This window comes from Haliotis cracherodii, unplaced genomic scaffold, assembly GCF_022045235.1.
Source record: "Haliotis cracherodii isolate W230 unplaced genomic scaffold, xgHalCrac1.p SCAF_8, whole genome shotgun sequence".
Lineage (NCBI taxonomy): Eukaryota > Metazoa > Mollusca > Gastropoda > Lepetellida > Haliotidae > Haliotis > Haliotis cracherodii.
This window is the reverse complement of record NW_027266341.1, coordinates 14,786,868-14,806,836: the sequence shown is the minus strand read 5'-3', so window position 1 is coordinate 14,806,836 and position 19,969 is coordinate 14,786,868. Positions and strand designations below refer to the sequence as shown.

The 19,969-nt window shown below is 39.9% G+C and overlaps 2 protein-coding genes across 2 annotated transcripts; one reads left to right on the top strand and one right to left on the bottom strand.

Annotated features, from left to right (window-relative positions):
- The first annotated feature begins 6,720 nt into the window (after positions 1-6,720).
- Positions 6,721-18,876, top strand: LOC139449398 (uncharacterized). Its single transcript, XM_071230764.1, has 4 exons — positions 6,721-6,747; positions 16,413-16,498; positions 17,659-17,758; positions 18,558-18,876. The coding sequence occupies exons 2-4, from the start codon at positions 16,453-16,455 to the stop codon at positions 18,808-18,810; spliced, it is 399 nt and encodes a 132-aa protein (XP_071086865.1). The 5' UTR covers positions 6,721-6,747; positions 16,413-16,452; the 3' UTR covers positions 18,811-18,876.
- On the bottom strand, positions 10,351-11,463 carry LOC139450382 (zinc finger protein 726-like). The gene has a single exon (XM_071232064.1). It carries the CDS (start codon positions 11,461-11,463, stop codon positions 10,351-10,353), a length of 1,113 nt encoding a protein of 370 aa, XP_071088165.1.
- Positions 18,877-19,969: the final 1,093 nt, after the last annotated feature.

The window sequence follows — 19,969 nt, the reverse complement described above, 5'->3', positions numbered from 1 at the left end:
AAATGTGCAAACGTTTCACTTAGGAAATTTATTTAACGCTTAAATATTCAGTTATTTCACAAATTGACTGAAATATATGCCCATCTGTATTATTATGATGACGAAATCCAAACATTTTTATGTTTAATATCATCACCAAGTGACTGAAATTGTAAGAATATTAAAAGTACATTTCTATATTGTTTGGATTCTAATCCCAGTATAATTAATCTATTGTGATGTTTTTAAGCCCTTTTGACAGTCTTCCTCATTTTTAGTCAATCTGTTAAATAAATGAACAGATTTTTCAGTCAATCTCCTGAAATATTTAGACATTCTATAAATTGCCTGAGTGAATCATATTTTACACATTGACTGTAACATATACACGCATACAAAGGAAAAGACTTGTGAAAACAACGTCTATCGCTAATCGAAGAACTTCTCAACCAAGACGTAGAGGAACAAGAATGATTCTGTTCAATGCTACAGCAAATGAATGAAAACAAAATGCAAATATCATAATTACAACCTACCAAAGTTATATGTATATTTTTAGTCAGCTGCCTTGTTCGAGGAATGCAACCGTAAATATTCACATAAAGGAACAATATTCCACACATCTGCAGCTGTACAAAGAAACTTATTGTTGTGGGATATTGTTCCTTTGTGTGGACATTGACGGATACATTCCTCGAACATGGAAGCTGCCTAATATTTATACACATAAATTTGGTAGGTTGTAATTATGGTATTTACATTTTGTTTTCCTTCATTCGCTGTAGCATTGAACCGATTCGTTCTTGTTCCTCTACGTCTTGGTTGGGAAATTCTTCAGATTGACTTAAATTGATTAAGACGATCAAAAGGGCTTAAAAACATCACAACAGATTATTATGTAGGATTAGACGCCAAACAACATATACATTTACTTTTCAACGTAACATTTTCAGTCTCTTGGTGATGACATTAAACATCAAAATGTTTGGAATTCGTTATCATAATAATACAGATGGAAATGTTTTTCAGTCATTGTGTAAAATAACTGAATATTTAGGCGTTTAATAAATTTGAAAATGTTACACATTTTGACAGTCAAAAAATATACACACTATTAAAAAAAGCAATGCTCAGGTAAAATATTTACTTTGTGTTGCAAGTCAAAATAATGTACACAAAAATCGCAAAATTACCAAGCAAGTGACGTATCAAAATTTCGTCACCATTACCGATGCTACCTACATTTCAATATTATCTCGAAAACTGTAATTCATTTTGTTGATCAATGTGACCATACGCCCTGATTACTACCCATAAAAGTGACTAATGCGCTTACGAATGGCGCAGCAGAGGTCGCGAACTAGTCTAGATTTCTGCTATACATCCGGGTACTCACTGGGAAAAAACAGTAACAAAGGCAACAACCAGTCCCGGGGAATTGCGTTAGATCAGTGCCCCTTTAAACACGACCAGGTGCTATAAGCGTACGCTTAGACAACAAAGGCACACATTTGAACCGACTGTCGACGCTCAGTCATCGTCATGCATATCATGAAGTAATTAGGGTATTGTCACTAAAGCTTCGCGCCCGTCTGTTAGTTCTGATTACACAAGCTTTGTATTGATATGTTTATCGAGACGAGTCAAATTACGTGAGGGGTGTAAGAATATTTTAATGCCTCACCGTCACATGAAATGAAAACCGAGGTCACTCGAATGGTTTAAGTAGGACGGTGGCAATAAATAAGGGCGTCACACTTTACAGACAGGCGATAGTCAATTTACGTCAGACCTCTATACAACGTTAACATATGCTCCGATTAAATCCGGGGCGCATTCAAATATTATTGTCTTATCAGCAGCATATTGGGTGAATTATAACTATAATTGTCGGATGCTTAACGTAAGTTAGGGACATAATCTAGAATATTTAAGACTTTAAAAAAGATAATTTAGATCATTTATTTCGATAATAATTTTTATTATTATGAATATCTCCTTAACGAATATCTAATATCAGAAAGAAGATTGCAGCTCGCATTCTATCCTCGGCAGTTTGATTTTTGCAATTTTTGCATTTACGAATGCTGGTCACATCTGATGCGATGGTATTTATGGATTAGCCTTCAAATGTTATTACTGTAGAATATCACTTTTTGTAAGAATTATGAAGTGGACATTTGGATGCGTCTCAGGATATCTTTCAGGATGTGTTTTCTAGCCTTCACCACTAATTATAACAGGGTATTGGAAACATGTATAGATTGCCTGGCTGTAGATAGGATTTGTGATCTTAACAATTACCGGGTGTGACAAAGTATACAAGATCTCATTAGGGGATAACAAGGGTATCAGTTTAATATTAGAGGACGTTGGTAGTGAATACGTAATGGCATGTCGATTTCTAATCCCTTCTTTCTCTGTGGGTAATCCTTTCAACCTGATGAAAGGAGGTCACTCAACCAGTTCGTGCTTTTTTTTGGTCAAATGTGTCTTTAAATGAAGGACAGCTGAACAAAGAGTAAAATCTATTTCCCATGTCACTTCCAGCTGGTGAATGGGAGGGGGGGGGAATGTCCTACACTCCTTAAATATATGGTGTGGTACATAATAAATGAACAAACAATCCCGCGTTGTAAATGTTCCTATTTTAGAACGTAATATCAGGCAATGAGTATGATAACCTTTTTATTCAGATCTTCGGAGAGGCAGCAACAGAAGCCAGCACGTATAACTAAACACGTATAACTAAACACAGCGACTTGAGAAACATAGTTTTATGACCTGTAGCCTAGAGGTCCTTGTCAATTGTAGCCCTCCCTCCTTAAGTGAACATTATTAAACAACCGGTATCGATACATAACATGTTCTCTGGTCTCGAATCAACGTAACAAGTTAATTAAATACTGCGTAGCAATCCTATTTCAGTGAAGGAATGTTAAGAACAAGACGACAAAATGACTGCATTGTGTAATGTGTTTGAAGTGATTGTTCTATATTCTAAGCAAACACGATACCACAGGATATGTGAGATATTGCTGACGAAGAAATATGATCTTGTGTCAACTCAATTTAATTCTTCATTTCAATTCAATTCTTTATTTTTCAGTATAAAGGCTATAGGCCCACGTACAAATACTCACTGAAAAATACAGTATACATGTAGATCTTGTGTCACAAATATATGGTAATCCTTGTTCCTATCGATATCGTTCATATCTGTTGCGCTTCCGTCCTAATGACCATGAGCATTACATATGTTCTTAAATGTAAAAACGTCTTAAATGCCACTGGTTAACGCTACTATTCAATTGCCTGCACAGCTGAATCTACCCTACTCCTAATGAATACAATTTGCTGGAAGGTGGATTTCATCTTCCACGTTTATGATGTTATATAACGCATGACTCTTCCTGTTATTTCGTGCACCTGCTTAGCATTGTGTGTAGACAATGTAATTAACTATCCGAGTTGTCTCGCTATAAATTACATAATAAACTGTGGGGTGCTTTTTTTATTGGAGTAGATATTCTGAGTATATTCATTGTGAATAATGTTGCAGTCTGGTTCGCTCTCGAATGTGTAGAGAATAAAGAATTCATCAAATCACAACTATATCTGCAGACCCCGCCGACAAAACCCCTAATCCTTCAGATTCATTAAGTGGGCTCCAGGCTATAAAAAAAAACTAAAACACAAAAAAACGCCCAAAACTAATACAACATATAATTAAAAGCGCCAACAGTCTACGTAAACTAGGTGAAGACATAGAAATAGTACGGATCCCTGCCCAAGTTGGAGTGTTTGGCAACGAACACGCAGACAAAGCAGCCAAATCTGCACTAAAATTAGAAGAAGTAAGCATCAACCTACCAATGTAAAAAGATTAAATCAAAAGTAATACAAAAGTGGCAAAATAACTATCAGAAATAACTAAACTACAAACAGGCGACACTAAGTTAAACTCCCACCAACACCAAACTAAAAAAACAACAATCCGGGAAATGCCCCCACTGCAACTTAAAAGAAACTCCTGAACACATAATACTATATTGCACACAGTACCAGCAACATAGAACAACACTCCAATCCACTCTAAACTGCAACAATCAAATGACACTAGCAACGGTATTAAACCCCCTAAATGACTTACAAAACAGGCCTACTCGGCCGCATCTAACAAAGTACAACAAACAAGCTACCAATAAACCTTAAAATTCTAAATCTACAAAAACATACTTAGAACTACATCTACTAAAACTACATTTAGTCCCCCCTCCATCTTTTGCATGGCATATTTCAAAATTCCAAATTTGTTATCCAAATTAAGTACACAACTCTAAAAGCCCCCCTAGGTTGCCCCACCTTCTCGGACATACCCTTTTCGACCAAACTCTAAATGGCCCGGCGGACCCGTGTATACTTACTCCTTCACCTGATGAAAGAGTAAATATTACTTCGAAACATTGTGTTCCTCATAATAAAGTTACCATCCATAAATTCTCTTCCTTACATGTATGTATCATCCGTGTATCACCTGGTTTCTACTTCGTTTTGAGGAAAGTTATTCCGTTTTCATAAGCATGTATAAGAAATGTATTTTCATATATTTAATCCTGAATGCTAAATGCTAAACAGAGACTGTGGTGGCCTCTGTTAACACTCAGCATTTCAGGCATTTACGGACGAACGCAAGTCCTTATTGTGTATGAATCAGATGAACTGAGGACCAAAATTGGGGTGAATCTAGAAAAAAAGTGTATTCAGGTACCACTGGGAATTGCGTTCTCATACACTACTCCTAATTCCGAAGACTATTGATAACTTATACAAATGAGTTACACACATCAGGGAATATAAACATTTGTCCATTCATTTCTTATTGATTAATATAGAATAGGTCATGCATCCTTGCGGAAAAAATAGTTTTAAGAACATAATTTTTTATCCATGTAAAGCTTTATGCTGTTAATGGACCTACCACCTACACCTCTTTAAATATAACACGAGCAACATGCTTATATAGCTCCAGGTTAGATTGAACATACATCCGACATACATGGGGAAGTAACACACGACAGCATTTCTGAAGTGCATATGCAGTGTACCACTTTCTCGGCACTATTACCGACTTTTGCGGCACTATCGCGGCACTTTCACAGCACTATCGCGCCACTTTCACGGCACTATCACGGCACTTTTGCGCCAATTACGCGAAACTTCGCGGCATTTTCTAGCCACTTTCGCGGTATTATCGCGCCACTTTCGAGTCACTTTCGCGATACTTTCACGGCACTATCGCGAACGCAGAGCGAAATAGTTTCGCGATACAGGGGAAGTGACTTTTGAAATGTAGTGTATTCCCGAAAAGCATAAGTTTCAGTATCTATTGAACAAATCAGCTACTTTTATTGACATGCATCAACCAAGTCAGCGAGCCTGACCACCCGATCCCGTTAGTCGCCTTTTACGACAAGCATAGTCGCCTTTTACGGCAAGCATGGGTTGCTGAAGCCCTATCGGATCTTCACGGGTCCGTTATTTTAGGGATGGAGCTCGGACGTGAGATGTCGTCCAATGCATGTATATTCGTGAATAATTACGTTATTCATAGGTATTGTTGCCTTGCCTTTGTTTGTGTTTGTGACGGATGCTACTGGTGGATTCACTCACATTTCAGCCTTTATCTGATTACCGTCACTATTCCAGAGACAAATAGACTTTTTGCGGAGATTTCATATGACTATGGAAAGGGTTAACGCAGATATTGAATTAATAGACAATTTTGGAAAATGTACGAACGGAAATATTTATACAAAACACTTTTCTGCATTAAACATTCAGTGGTGACGTGATAGAGGAACAATGACAATCCTATAGACTGTTGATCCAAATGTTATACAAGAGAAAGACGTTTCAAAGGACTTTGTGTTATATTGCACGATTTGAAAGAAATAGTTCACCTTGACCTACCTTAACTACCCAGAACACAAATGTTTGTATATATCAACAAGTGGCATGCTAACTGATACTGTTTTCGAGGTGTTCTCAAACAATTACTTAATCATGAAAGTTAAAACTCTTTAATCAATTAAAGCATATAGGATTTTATAGTAGTTCAAGTCTTCGTGGGTTTTTTTCATGCCAATGACGTCGACGTCAACACCCTTTGATAAGAGTAGCTAAATCATGTTGATACCCGTCGATGTGGTATCGCCGCAGTTTTTCTACTTCGGTTGTACGCTATCAACCAAGTCCCCAAGCTTCACCGCCGCCATCATATATACTCAACAACAAAATGAAACTATACATCATGGAAAATCGACTCTAATTTATTGCGTTGGAAACGTATATGAAATATACAAATTGTTGAAAAAACATGTTTAACCAACATGGTAAGTGTTCAGTTCGTCTCTGACACTTACAGTCCAAACGACGTACCATCGTGCTCGTGCATTGTCCTCGTGTTTTCCATGATAATTTCAGCCCATGAAACACCAGATAAAACACACCAAAAAAAGACAAAGTACTATTGTTGCGGTGTTAAGCAACACACAAACAAACCGAGCTCCTGGCCTCCCGATCCATTCAATAACCTCATACAGCAGGCATGGGTTGTTGGGGACAAATCCTAATCTGAAAATCTCAGGCTGTATGGAATATGTCAATCATGTTGCATGGCCCCATATAACAAACAACGACTACGTGATCACAGACACACCAGTACGACAGTCAACAGTCTGCTAACTATAGCAGCTTTGGTGCTCAGTAAGTATACTCTTATGTTCAGATATTAGTTTTAGTCACAGTAACAATTTAAGGTTTTTATGTTTTGTCATATTTGTAAATTTACAATTATGTTATTGAATTATGAATAATTCCAGTACTCTTGTAGTGTTTTCAATGTTCCTCTTTGTGCCAGAAGAGCTGGGTCCTCAGGATTTCCAGAATCCTATAATCGTGGAAACATGCTCCGGTTATACTTGTTGGTTTGTCTGACCCATACTGTTTTGAATTTCGCCTACAGTTAGATGAAGTTATGATAATGATAAAGTACGGAAGCGTTAAGGGCCACGGTGGATTTTTTTTTGTCTAAGTATCTCCTACGTAGGACTTAGTATCTTCTACGTAGGACTTAGTATCTTCTACGTAGGACTTAGTATCTCATACGTAGGACTTACTACCTCCTACGTAGGAGTGAGTATGGCCTAGAATCACTATCTCCTATAATATAATGATTATATAGGTATTCAATGCATGTTTACAGAAAAGTAAGAGAAAATATTTTAAAAATCAAAAACAAAATATCAGAAATGATATTCTATGATCGTTTATATAAAAAAACAATTGGATGACAACAATTTGTCACATAATGGAAAAATGTTAAACGTTAACAATAAATATATAAAAAACACTCCTAGTATGCCCTAAGTATGTATTTATCTTTGGCTTCTAGTGAAGAACGTATTTCTAAGTTTGGCATTATGGGCCTTATGATCTCCCAATAGATTCTGGACACAGAGCGGAAAAAATGTGCGGACTACGTAACTTCCGTTACCTTATTAGTCGCCATGAATATGCAGATCATCTAGTTCAGGTCGATAGAGAAAGTTTACTCTGGGAACTGCGGGTTATATCGTTGGTCATTGATAGATGGGGTTAAGGCAATATTACGAAAGATGCCAGAAATATGTATCAACGCATTAATAACTGCTTACTTATAGCAGACGGAACATTCCGAGGAAATTGAATTTTTTTTCGAAGTGTGCACTTCCTGGTTACTGATTTGCATTAATAGACAGAAGCTAAGAGGCGTGTCCCGCGTGAACTACCGGAAATCACAAATGCCGCGTTTGGATGAATGCCGCGGTACCATGGGGTCCGAGTATATATGTTCCAGGGAATATGTATGCTACTCAAAAGAAGTTAGGAAACACTGATATGTTTGCACTTTAAATAAAAAAGGAACAGAAGACGAGGACATGTAGTAAATTCAATAATGACCGAGGATACAGTAAGAAAGGATCATGAACAATCCACTGCATTTCATAACGTGAACAAGTGTTGATGTCAATAATGTTACTGGGGTCAAAATTGGACATCCAGGCCATGAGAGAAAAGTCAGTAACGAGTATGTCCGCCCCTAGCAGCCACACATGCAACACAACGACGCCTCATGGATGTCACTAATGTCTGTAGTGTGTGTCCGCCCGGAGAGCGGAAGGTCCGGGGTTCGATCCCCGACCGCGTCATACCAAAAGACGTTAAAAGATGGTACTTGTTGTTACCCTGTCTGGCGTTCGGCATAGCTAGCACTGTAAATCGGCATCAGTCCGGACTAGTACAAGCAGCCACACAAACACACACACGTACATGCACGTCGCTATATAAGTGCAATAATCTTGGACGCGACGTTAAACCCCATTTCACCTCTCCACCTCTGTAGTGTGTTCTGTGTGATAGCATGCCACTCCAAACTCATTGAGCAAGCTGGCGCAGATCTCAAGGTGGAGTGTGGTTCTCCCTAACACGTCTCGTTATTAGATCCCATACGTGTTGAATGGGTGCCATATCAGGTGAATATGCAGGCCATTCCATGCGAGTAACATTGTTTTGTCCCAGAAAGTCAGTGACTATGCGTGCACGGTGAGGTATAGTATTGTCATCCTTTGGGCCTATTCGTTGAAGACAAGGAATCACCATTGGTCTCAGAATCTCATCCCTGTAGCGAGCATTCAAATTCCCGATGATGACGTACAGATTGGTTCTGTGATGAAATGAGAAGGCGGCCCACACCATGACACTACCACCACCAAAACGATTGTGTTCATGGACGTTGACGTCAGCAAAACGTTCCCCACGCCGTCTGTAGACAAGAACACGACCGTCATTATGCTGCAGTGAGAACCGAGATTCGTCAGAAAAAAGAACTGCTGACCACTGTTGTCTTATCCACTATCGGTGTTGCCGTGCCCAAGCGTCTCTGGCTGCTTTGTGACGCGGAAGAAGAAGCGGTTTTTCGGCTTGACCTCGGGGCCTGATGTTTCTTTCCCTCATACGGTTTCTTATGGTTTGGTCACTGACATTTGTTCCTGTAGCAACCCTCAGTTGCCTTCGAAGATGGTTTGCTGTGACTGTTCTCCTCCTCAATGCTTCAAAAACGACGTACCGGTCTTCTCTTACTGTTGTCACACGAGGGCGTCCTGACCTTGGTCTATCACGTACTGTCTGTGTTGGAATCGCTGACCTAATCTGCAAATGACGGATGGACTAACATTTAACCTTCGGGCAGCTTCCCGTTTTGAAACAATTCTCATTTAGCCACCCAATCGCTCTGGCTCGTGAGGTGTCGACGTTGTGGCATGTTGAACACAGTGATGCAGTTTCATAGCGACCCGCCTTTATCAACCCAAATTTCGCACAAAATATCCTTGTACTGGTCATGAAGTCACTTGAGTAAGGGTAGTCTTCAATATCAGTACGTTAGCCGCCGATCAGGAGGCCATTTACCAAATTCAAAAGGAATCGAATGAACAGTGCTAAAAAATATCAGTGTTCCCTAAATTGTTTTGACGAGCATATATTCCCTGATTTTTTCAGGGAATATATGTAATGTTTGATTCACTCAGAGAATATACATATTCCCTAAACTTTTCAGATATTATACATATTTCCTGATTTAAACAACACGTCTTTTAGACATGAAAATGCCTGAAAATATTTTATTCATGGTTGTCAATAGAATGATTCTCCATAATATCAATAAGCCATGATTGTTAAAGTGTTTATTAAAAAGAAAACGTTTGTACAGAAACACATGGGCCACGTGGCCTACAGTAGAACTCAATATACTTGTTTTGAGTGCACGTGCCATGGTATATAATAAGTATAATCATAATAGACATGATATACTTCCAGGGAGAACATTATTCGCAGCATTCCTTACACGAGTGCATTTTACGTTTTCACCCATAAAGTATTATATCTCGAAACCAAATATATTGACAAACTAAAAAAAGATAAGAAAGTAATGAAGACAAAATTATCCAAACTTTACTCGTCTCGCCGATGGACAAGGGTCGATTCAACACGGGTTCAATGGAGCCCATTTGTGGTGTCTTCAGCCGTGACACCACTAGGACATTGTTAAGAGGAGCGTAATACAGTACTCATTTAATAGAACTGTACACGTGTCCCTTTACACACAATCCAGGATCATATCATGGGTTCGAATCCCAGAATCGCCCTCATTATATTATTAGCTTGCATGCTATTTGATCTCCTAAATATGCATCACTTCAGGCTTTCTTTCAACATCAAGTTGACAAGACCTGATGTAACTGAAATATCCTTTTCGGCGTTAATCCCAGCTCACTCTGTGTCTCTCTCATGGAGTCTCATATGTTTCTTCAGTGCCCCCGATTGACTGAATTTTCGTCCACATTTGTCACACTGAAAAGGTTGTAATCCCGTGTGACATCTGACATGTGTGTTCAGGTTCTCTTTTGAAGAAAACGCCTTCTGACATACCTGGCAAGCGAATGGTTTCAAGGCAGAGTGTACTTTCATGTGGGTGTTCAGGTTTTGTTTATGAAGAAATGTCTTATCACACACCAGACAGGAGAACGGCTTGACGTCGCCGTGCACGCCCATGTGTATTCTTAGGTAGCCCGACGTCGCGAAACATTTCCCACAGTTGTTACAGACGAAAGGTTTCGCATCACTGTGGACATTAGCATGGCGATCAAATTGGGCAACGGAGTAGAAGGATTTCTCACACTGGAGACATTTGTATGCATTTAAACCTGTATGGGATGCGAGATGATCTGTCAGCCGGGAACAATATGTATACACTTTCTCGCATAATCCACATCCAAAAGAAAAGTCACCCTTCTTGTATCCGTCATGTGTTCGTATATGTTTATACAAATCCCCTGTGCTGTGAAACGGCTCCTTACACATCCCGCATCTGAAACATTCCTTCTCATGTATCAGCTTGTGTTTGTCCAGGACATTCTCATCTACGAAAGACTTATTGCAAAGCCCACACAAAGGCAAGGCATCTTTAAGATGTGTTGCTTTGTGTTTTTCCCGCGCACTCTTTGAAGCAAAAGCTTTCGGACAGGTATCACACTTGTAGGGCTTCAGCCCCGCATGCATCTCCATGTGTAGTTTCATGTGCCCTCCGGCTGCGAATCGCTTGTCGCATACAGGGCACTGGCGTGGCTTCTCCCCTGTGTGGAGCTTTGCGTGTTTCGTAAGGTTGCACTTCAGTGTAAACGCCATGTCACACACATCACAATTAAACGACCTGACGCCAATATGGGTGGCCATGTGATTCTTCAGGCCCGACTTCTGGGAGAATCGTTTCTCACACAGTCTCGTGTGGATGGTCAACTCCGAGGGTTTGGAAAACACTTTGCCACATGTTTCGCAGTTGTAGTCTATGCGTTTAGCTTTTCCTCTTTTCGACTTTGGTGCCATTTCCAGTTTCCCGCACCTGTATATGTAAATATAGTGTGTGTTTATTAGGACTCCCTGAGTGAGTTGGCTGAAATCTACTTAAATTGGCACGGTTATGAGGATAGACCCGCAATTATCAACCGTTAACGTATGTTTACATGCGATGTACACCGTGTCAAATTAAGAACTTCACATTTTTATAAGTCATCCCATATATGATATACAACAGACAAATGTATCAGAGAAAGTAATTTTTAATCATTAATGTCCAAAGAAGAATTTTAATTAACGGTGGTAGCCATAATTCTTTCCAAGCACCTACGGTATTTGGTAATAACATAAACAGTTTAACTCATAAGTCCCAAGCACTAGAATCTGATGGCACACAAGTTCAGTAGCGTGTATGGCCACCATGTGTCCATCGTAGGTGTCGATGGCACGTTCACGTTGCACATTTGAAAGGCGTGGCATGACAAATGGCCGTAAAGACTTTCGTTTTCTTGTGTTTTTCTTTTTTTTTGTTAATGACTGCCAACAAGTATGGCTGAAAACACGTACGGTATTATGGCCACGTGACCAGTTGCACGTGAAAAAACACTTTTGCCACTATAGTGCTGTGCACATGATTTTGATCGATTCACCTCAAACGGGTGTTATCTGAAGACAATACGTGGCCATTACTGTTTAAATACACAATAAGGGCCCACAGTGATAACTGGTCAAAATGTTAAAACTTTAGGATTGTGAAGTTTTTAATTTGGTTCAGTTTATATCATACTGGCTTGCAGATAACAATGCGCCCGTTAACAAAAGGAATATTCTGATTTATGAAGCTCGAACAAAATACGAACAGGATTATTTATTGTCAGCTGATCGTTAGTTTAAAGTCGAAGACGTTTTATGATTTGGTAAAAATCACGAGCACGTGAACTGTGTTGACAGGCAATGGATCATATATATACAGTCAAGTCTCGTTAATCCGACAATCGGCTTTATCCGACACAAATGATTTAGACCCGTTAACAAAGTAACATAACGATATGAATATTTCCTTTTTCGTTTGTTTTTTTATTGCAACATGTTTAAATCGTTATCTAACGTGTAGTTATCCAATTTTCGATCACGAACGTTGATACTACCAAATTTCGTTTATCCGACATACTCGTTAATCCGACATAATCATAATGCAACCAACAATGTCGGATTAACGGGACTGTAATCAGGAATAATGGATGGTTTGAACCCAGGAGCAGTTGACCCTAGCGCGGGTAATGGCCACATTGTGTCACACCAAGAAAACCATTCGTGACAATATTACAATGGTGTGCCCCGATTATGTTTCTAGGTTTGTCAGCACCATGCCCGTGCTCGTTGGTTTCACCGGTGATAAACGTCTGAGACCTGCATCACTTCGGGCTATTCTCCCACATTTAGCTGACACGCCGCGATATAACTGGAAAACTGTTAAAAGCGGCGTAAAACCAAACTCACTCACTCACTCACTGCAGTGGTGTGTACCTTCTTAATGGATTAGGGGTGGGGAGGTAGCCTAGTGGTTAGAACGTTCGCTGGTCACTCACTCACTCACTCTTTACGTATATTCCCGTTCAGAACTACTTTAAACCTGTCACTTGATATTATTTTATAATTTTATTTTTTAATGTTTTTTTTGTCTAATACTGGCATGATAAATACACAGAGCAGTATCTGCTGGATACATAGAGCAACGAATATAGAAATATGTGTAAACTGAGCCACGTCGGTGTCACGGAGAAGTAGAGGCCCACTATAACTTTTAACAAGAGTCGACTACCGATGAGTTTAATCGGATGGTCAGACTCGGTGAAATACTTGATTGCATTAGACCCGTGAAGATCCGGGGTAGAATAGGCCTTCAGCAACCCATGCTTGTCGTAATGACTAACGGGAGGCGACTAAAGGGATCGGATGGTCAGGCTCGATGACTTGGTTGATACATGTCATCATATCCCAATTGCGTGGATTGATGCTCGTGATATTAATCACTGGATTGTCTGGTCCAGACTCGATTATTTACAGACCGCCGTCATATAGCTGGAATATTGCTGAGTGCGGCGTAAAACGACAAACCAACCAACCAACCCAATAGCATTAATAGCTGCTCACGTTGAGAGTCACTTGGTTGTCTGGTCCAGAATCGATCATTTAAATATCGCCGTAATATAGCTGGAATATTTCTCGCAACGACATTCAACCAAATTCACTCAATTACCCGTATGAACAGTCAAAGGATTTACGGTATATATTATCAACCATTGACTCCTCTTCTAACGTACCAATAACGATTTGAAACGGTAATCTTTCTCCATGTATTTCAGAGGACCTCATATGGCTGTTTCTAATTGGGTCGACCGAGGCAATATTGAGAACTAACTTCTTTGTGGAATTGCAAGCTAACGAAACTTTTTTGCGAAAAGCCGCTTTTAAAATAACGTGTATAAAATTGAACGTGTGGATGTAGAAATTAACAATACATTGTCTGTATGGGAAACAAACCATAACTTTTGAAAACACGGGTATTTGTTCATGTTATGAAACCAGAGAGAAACCAAAGGTCACCACCCGATGTCAGGATCGTCAGATTGTGCAACAGCATCTTCAAGATCGCTTTGTTACTGCTGCGGAAACTGCTCGACAGACCATTGGGATACATCAGCGACACATTAGTGCGGACACCGTTTGTTGACGAGCAGACACCTCCACTGTCACAGGCCACACCGAGGACCCATTCTGACACGGGGCCGTCTTCAGTGGGCAACACATCACATCAGTTGAGAAGAGTACTCTTCTCAGACGAGAGCCGTTACTGTATCTCAACAGCAGATGGCAGAGGGAGAGTCTGGCGACACCGTGGGGAACGTTATTCGGATGCTTGTGTTGTTGATAGAGACTCATGGGGTGGTCCGAGCATCATGGTGTGGGAAGGAATTGGTCTTGCGCAGAGGGTCGGCCCTGTGGTCTTCCAGAACACCGGTCCAGGGAGAGGCAATGGTGTCACAGCAGCTCGGTACATTGATCAAGTCTTGAGACCACACGCCATACCTCATTTGGCACGTCGCCGCAACCACGAGTTTCAGCATGATAACGCCCGTGCCCACACTGCAAGAGCAACAAGAGACTACCTCGAGCAGAATGACATCAGAACCATGTAGTGGCCTGCACTCAGTCCCGATTTAAATCCCATTGAGCACCAGTGGGACGAGATTCAAGGACAGCTGAATGACGCCCGACCAAGGCCGACAGCTGCAGCTGAACTGAGTCAGGCGTTCCTCAGAGTGTGGGCTCAAGTGCTTGTGGCCTTAATCAACCGCATCATCCATTCCATGTATCGACGTTGCACGGCAGTCAGCAATACACATGGCGAACAAACGAGATACTGTCTTGTGATGCCATTTTCTCAGAGACTAGTGTTGTGTTTCACTTTAAGAACATTTGACACTTTAATTTCAACCCTGATGATCATTTTTGCCAAATTTCATCTTTTCAATATGTCTCAAAGTATGTTTACAGTGTTTGGACAAATACGGTTTCTCAGATATCTATCCATGGTGACGTTTCTTTTGCGGTACAGTATTTGTCAGGTTATAGATAACGATTTTGTCAGGAACATTTGGCAGGGGACGTTGAGTTGGAACCTGTTTTCTAAACCCAGCCGTTCAGCGGTGGCAACCAGCAAGGTCCGCCATTTTTCCGTAATTCACAACCCATCTTCTCGAGGCAAGGGCGTTAACTGACTCTAATAATCCAGTGGAAACTGGACTTTTATAGTCATTTAAGTGCTACCCCTCCACTTCCACAATAAATGGAAGCTGAACGGGAATTTTCTTAAAACGAAACAGAGAACCATCAGATGACTGGATCGATTATGCTAGGATATTTTATGCCTAGTGGTTAAAGCATTCGCTGGTCGCGCCGAAGACCCGGGTTTGATTCCCGACATGAGTACAATGTGTGAAGCCCGTTAATCTCCCCCGTGATAGTTTGGTCTTCGTTTAAGTAGGACAGAGGATGCTCACCGTTTCGAGAACACCTAGTGTCATCACTGTAAAGTGATTTATCCTATATTTTTGTACTGCCATTTCCTATTACAAATTGTTTGTCTTTTCTAGTGAAACGGATCCTGGTGCATTACATTTTTAAATGATTAATTCTGCCTCCACCAATAAGCTTGGAGAGCCTGCCATCAATGTTAAATATTAAACCTGTAAAACACCAAAACACAACCATCCTCCGGTGGGGAAAGCTTACTGGTTGGAACAGATACAAATCACACTACTAAATCAGCATTATTTAACCCTGTAGTGTCTCGGATATTCTGATAAATCTCCATATGACTGGAATGAGATATGTTCTTTCATAATCGTCAACAATAATGAAGTGAAACAACTATAGATTAGCAAAGTATGTATTTTGTTGTCTGGTTTAAGGCTGCCTATATTGTATTATAATTAAGACGAATGCCCTGGCAGTTAAGCACATGCACCAAATACCAAATGATAGTTACCTGACGGGTCTTAGCGACCCGGGTCTTCATGTATTAATTGTGTGTTTAGCTTGGCGCGTTCATGGCTACCGGAAAACATTGATTGACGCACATATCAAACTTTTTCCAAACGAATACCAATGCAATGTATCACGACCTTGTCGGCGGATTTTTAAAGATGTCATCAACATATCCATTAACTTAAACATATTTATTCATATGGTCGGCATGTACGTCGGTATATAAGTGCAATAATCTTGGACGCGACGTTAAACCCAATTTCACCTCACCTCACCTCACCATTCATACAGGGAGACAGGGTTTGTTAGTGAAAGGACTAACATTTCCAGGGCACTGCAACAGACTGTGCACCTTTAAATATCGATCGTCGCGAATACAAATAGAAACCAAACACTTCTGGGTTAAACTTCAATTTTTTTGGTTGTAGGGTATATTCTCAAAGTTCATCTTCGAAGTCAGTGAGCAGAATGGCTGTCACGATCATATGCACGCTCTTGGTGTGTTTTATTACAGGTAAGGGTTATTTAAAAAATGTCTTTTACCGATTCAGGTCCTTGGACAACTAATGTAAAGGTGCCCAATGCAAGTTGGCTTCTTATTCGTGAGGATCGACAACACCTGCAGTCATATCTAGGCTTCCGTTTAACAAGTACAACGTCATTCCTTGACATTTCTCTGACAGTTGTCAGATAGGGAGTAGACGGATCAAGTCGGTTGCAAATGATTCTATGATGGCCGAGACAGTGTGTGTCGCTGTATTCCTCATTATTTACTACAGTCGGCGATATGCCAGCTATATCACGGCGGCCTGTAAATAATTAAATATGTCCCATACAAACTAGTGGCTGATAGCATGGAAACGCTCCACTAAACCAACACGATGACACACACTCAGGTCTGTAACCAAACTATCACAATTAAGTCACACAACACTCAACTTGGTCGACGTAAATGATGCAACGCACGGCAAAATGTGGCGTTTCAGGCGACTCGACTACCATGACCATTTTTCAACCGACTTGTATCCGGCTTGTTAGCGATATATCTATTATTTTCTTCTTTTTTTTAAATGGTACGTTTTGAAGTGCACAAACGAACGAATAATTGTGTTGAATTTGATATAATCTTACAAAACCACTGAAAGTGTTAAATAATTAAATGACGATGATCTTGATCTTATTGTCATGGTTTTATAGATTTTGTACATACTTGGTGGCAAATATTAATTGTGGAACCTACAAATCACATTTGGCCTTTGTTTGGCAATTTATGTTTCAAAGCAAAATTCATTTTGAAAAGAAAAAGTGATTTTTTTCAGGTATTGAGATATTCAAACCAGCATGTTTGTTCGCACGTCAATACGTCATCATCGGCCAAAATGTGTTTGCTCTGCAAGTCAGTTATCGTTCTGGAGTTTCATCTCTCATCTCTCAACAACAAAACATTTCAAAATGTCTTTACCAGTTTATATTTGAATGGATCGCCATGCTTGTAGACAGCTCTTTCAGGCAGTTATTTTCTCTGAAAGCAGCCAAACAACTGACTTTCAGAAGTCCAGCATTTCTAGTGAATGATATATTTTGTTTGTTAATCCCTGGGACAAATTAATTTCTCCGGTATCTTCCGAAAAAGATAAATAAAAAATCCAATGTAATATGTTTAATTTCTTTCAGAAATGTCAGCGGAAACTTGCTATGGTCGAGATACATCAACTACATGCATTTTCGGCTGTTGTGAGGATGCTGTTTATATCTTCTGCTGTGTTTCAAACAAGTAAGTATAAGACGGTAAAGGGTTAACCAATGAGTGTTTAGAGAATAACGTGCTCGAAACGCGTAATTAAGGATAATCTGGCACCAGGTGAAGGAATGGTGTAATTAATCTCAAAGTTTTGGTGTTCAGCATTCTTACATGAGGTATCTTATTCGTCATTTGAAAAAATACAATACCACAGGGTAACTGCACTGGTCAACATATTGTACAAATGACGTTATTTGCGACGTCATAAACAATGATGACGTCATGTCATATTATTCTCAACAATAAAGCAATGTAACGTCAACGCGCTTCAACTGGGAAATCACAAATGTTGGAAATTGTTACATGCGATGGTTCTACCCTTATGAGTAATATTACGTGTCTGTTCCGCTACAACGTTCATTCAAGTGGGACGGCGTATGCGTAAGTTTGGAATTCGGGGGGATTATTCAATCATCCATTCAAAGAATGAAAAGGAAGCATGCCACGAAACGACACTGTGGGTTTCGTGCTAACATGATCAGTCTGTGACGCTGTGAGCAATGGCTGACGTTTTGTCGTCCTTTTCTCATTAATGCAAGAAATGTAACCTCACGTCATACCGGAGAATGACTATACTACACTTCTGCAAACTTACGTAATGGAGACATCACGAGCATCAAGAGCAATTATTTGTATAATGTGAATGAGAGTGTTTTTATGAGATCTAGTATGAGAAAAAGCATATGGTCGTGAATGAATTATAATTATGAGTGTCAACAATACAACTGTGAACGCCTCACGTCATCTGCATTGTTGTTCTTTTTCTTTTCAGATGGGCAATAACTATCATCGTCTTTGCAGCGTTCATTACCATCGGTTTGCTCTGCACGTGTTTCCAGGCAGTTGCTAAAGCGGCCACATCTGAAAGCCGGACAGTGGGCGTGGAGAGGACCGCTTCTGAGACAACAATGCCGACAGCTGCCACGTCAGCTGCCACGTCAGGTGCAACGTCAGCTGCCACGTCAGGTGCAACGCCAGCTGCCACGTCAGGTGCAACGTCAGCTGCCACGTCAGCTGCCACTTAAAGGATTGTCCTATATGCCAGACTGCATCGCATAACGGATGTACTTTTGAAGAAAACAATACATCTATCTTCTTGCTTTTATTTTATCCTTATTATATAAAACAACACACGGGGTCGAAAAATTATTATGCTATTTAATTGTGGTTTTGTGTTATATTTCAAAGAATTAATAAAAGTAAAATAGCTTTCTCAACATCCAGCTTCCCTAACACTTGCCTTATAAACGGCTATGTTTGAAGGGGACCTCTGTCAAGCCTGATCACATCGCCTTCTTGTTCCATTCTAAACTGGTCTAGAAATGTTCAGAAAAACAAAATAAATTTTCGAAATAGAACCTTATATAATTTGTATATTGGCCCTGATTGTGTTGTTATGAGTAATTACACAAGTTAAAATAATGTTCGTGTGAAGAAATACATGTTTCATACTGTGTGCACCCGAATGAAGTATATTACAGTCAATAGTTGGAATGTTTTAGCACATACATCAACGACTTTACATTGGAGAATTGTATACTTAGCAATTAACGAGAGCGTTAAGAATTTGCAATAAATCCTACCAGAATGAATTTTGAAAAAATTATTTGAATCATTTATAGAATGTTCGTGTTATATATACTGAACAAAACAGGTTTCTGGGGTATATGTTTTTGTCGTGAAGAGTTTCTTAAAATGTGTATTGTGATTCCTATTTTATTTTTCTCATCATATTCTGGTTGTTGGAAAAAGCAGGTATATGTTAAACTTTACTTTCAATACCACTGTTGCCAATGATGAGTGATTGTGGTTTTACGCCGCTTTTAGCAATATTCCAGCAATATCACGGCGGGGGACACCAGAAATGGGCTTCACACGTCGTACCCATGTCGGGAATCGAACCCGGGTATTTGGCGTGACGGGCGAACGCTTTAACCACTAGGCTACCCGACCGCCCCTGCCAATGATGAATGCCAATGGACCACTGGTATTAACAGCCATGTTTCAAGCTGTGTGGAGCAGCACAAGTCCTGCAGAACACCTGATTCTAATACACCATATTTTCGTTATAACTACTGGGCTCTCGGTATGCCGCAGTATCACTATCTGTCTGTGTCAAGGGGCAGCGGAATGTATAATGTGTCCGCCCTGGATTCAAATACACCTATTCTTGTTGTAACACAT

Coding starts and splice junctions, on each gene's coding strand:
- LOC139450382 (XM_071232064.1), bottom strand. CDS start 11,463: ATGGCACCAAAGTCGAAAAGAGGAAAAGCTAAACGCATAGACTACAAC.
- LOC139449398 (XM_071230764.1), top strand. CDS start 16,453: ATGGCTGTCACGATCATATGCACGCTCTTGGTGTGTTTTATTACAG. Junction 16,499..17,658: donor CTTGGTGTGTTTTATTACAG/GTAAGGGTTATT, acceptor AATTTCTTTCAG/AAATGTCAGCGGAAACTTGC. Junction 17,759..18,557: donor TTCTGCTGTGTTTCAAACAA/GTAAGTATAAGA, acceptor TTTTCTTTTCAG/ATGGGCAATAACTATCATCG.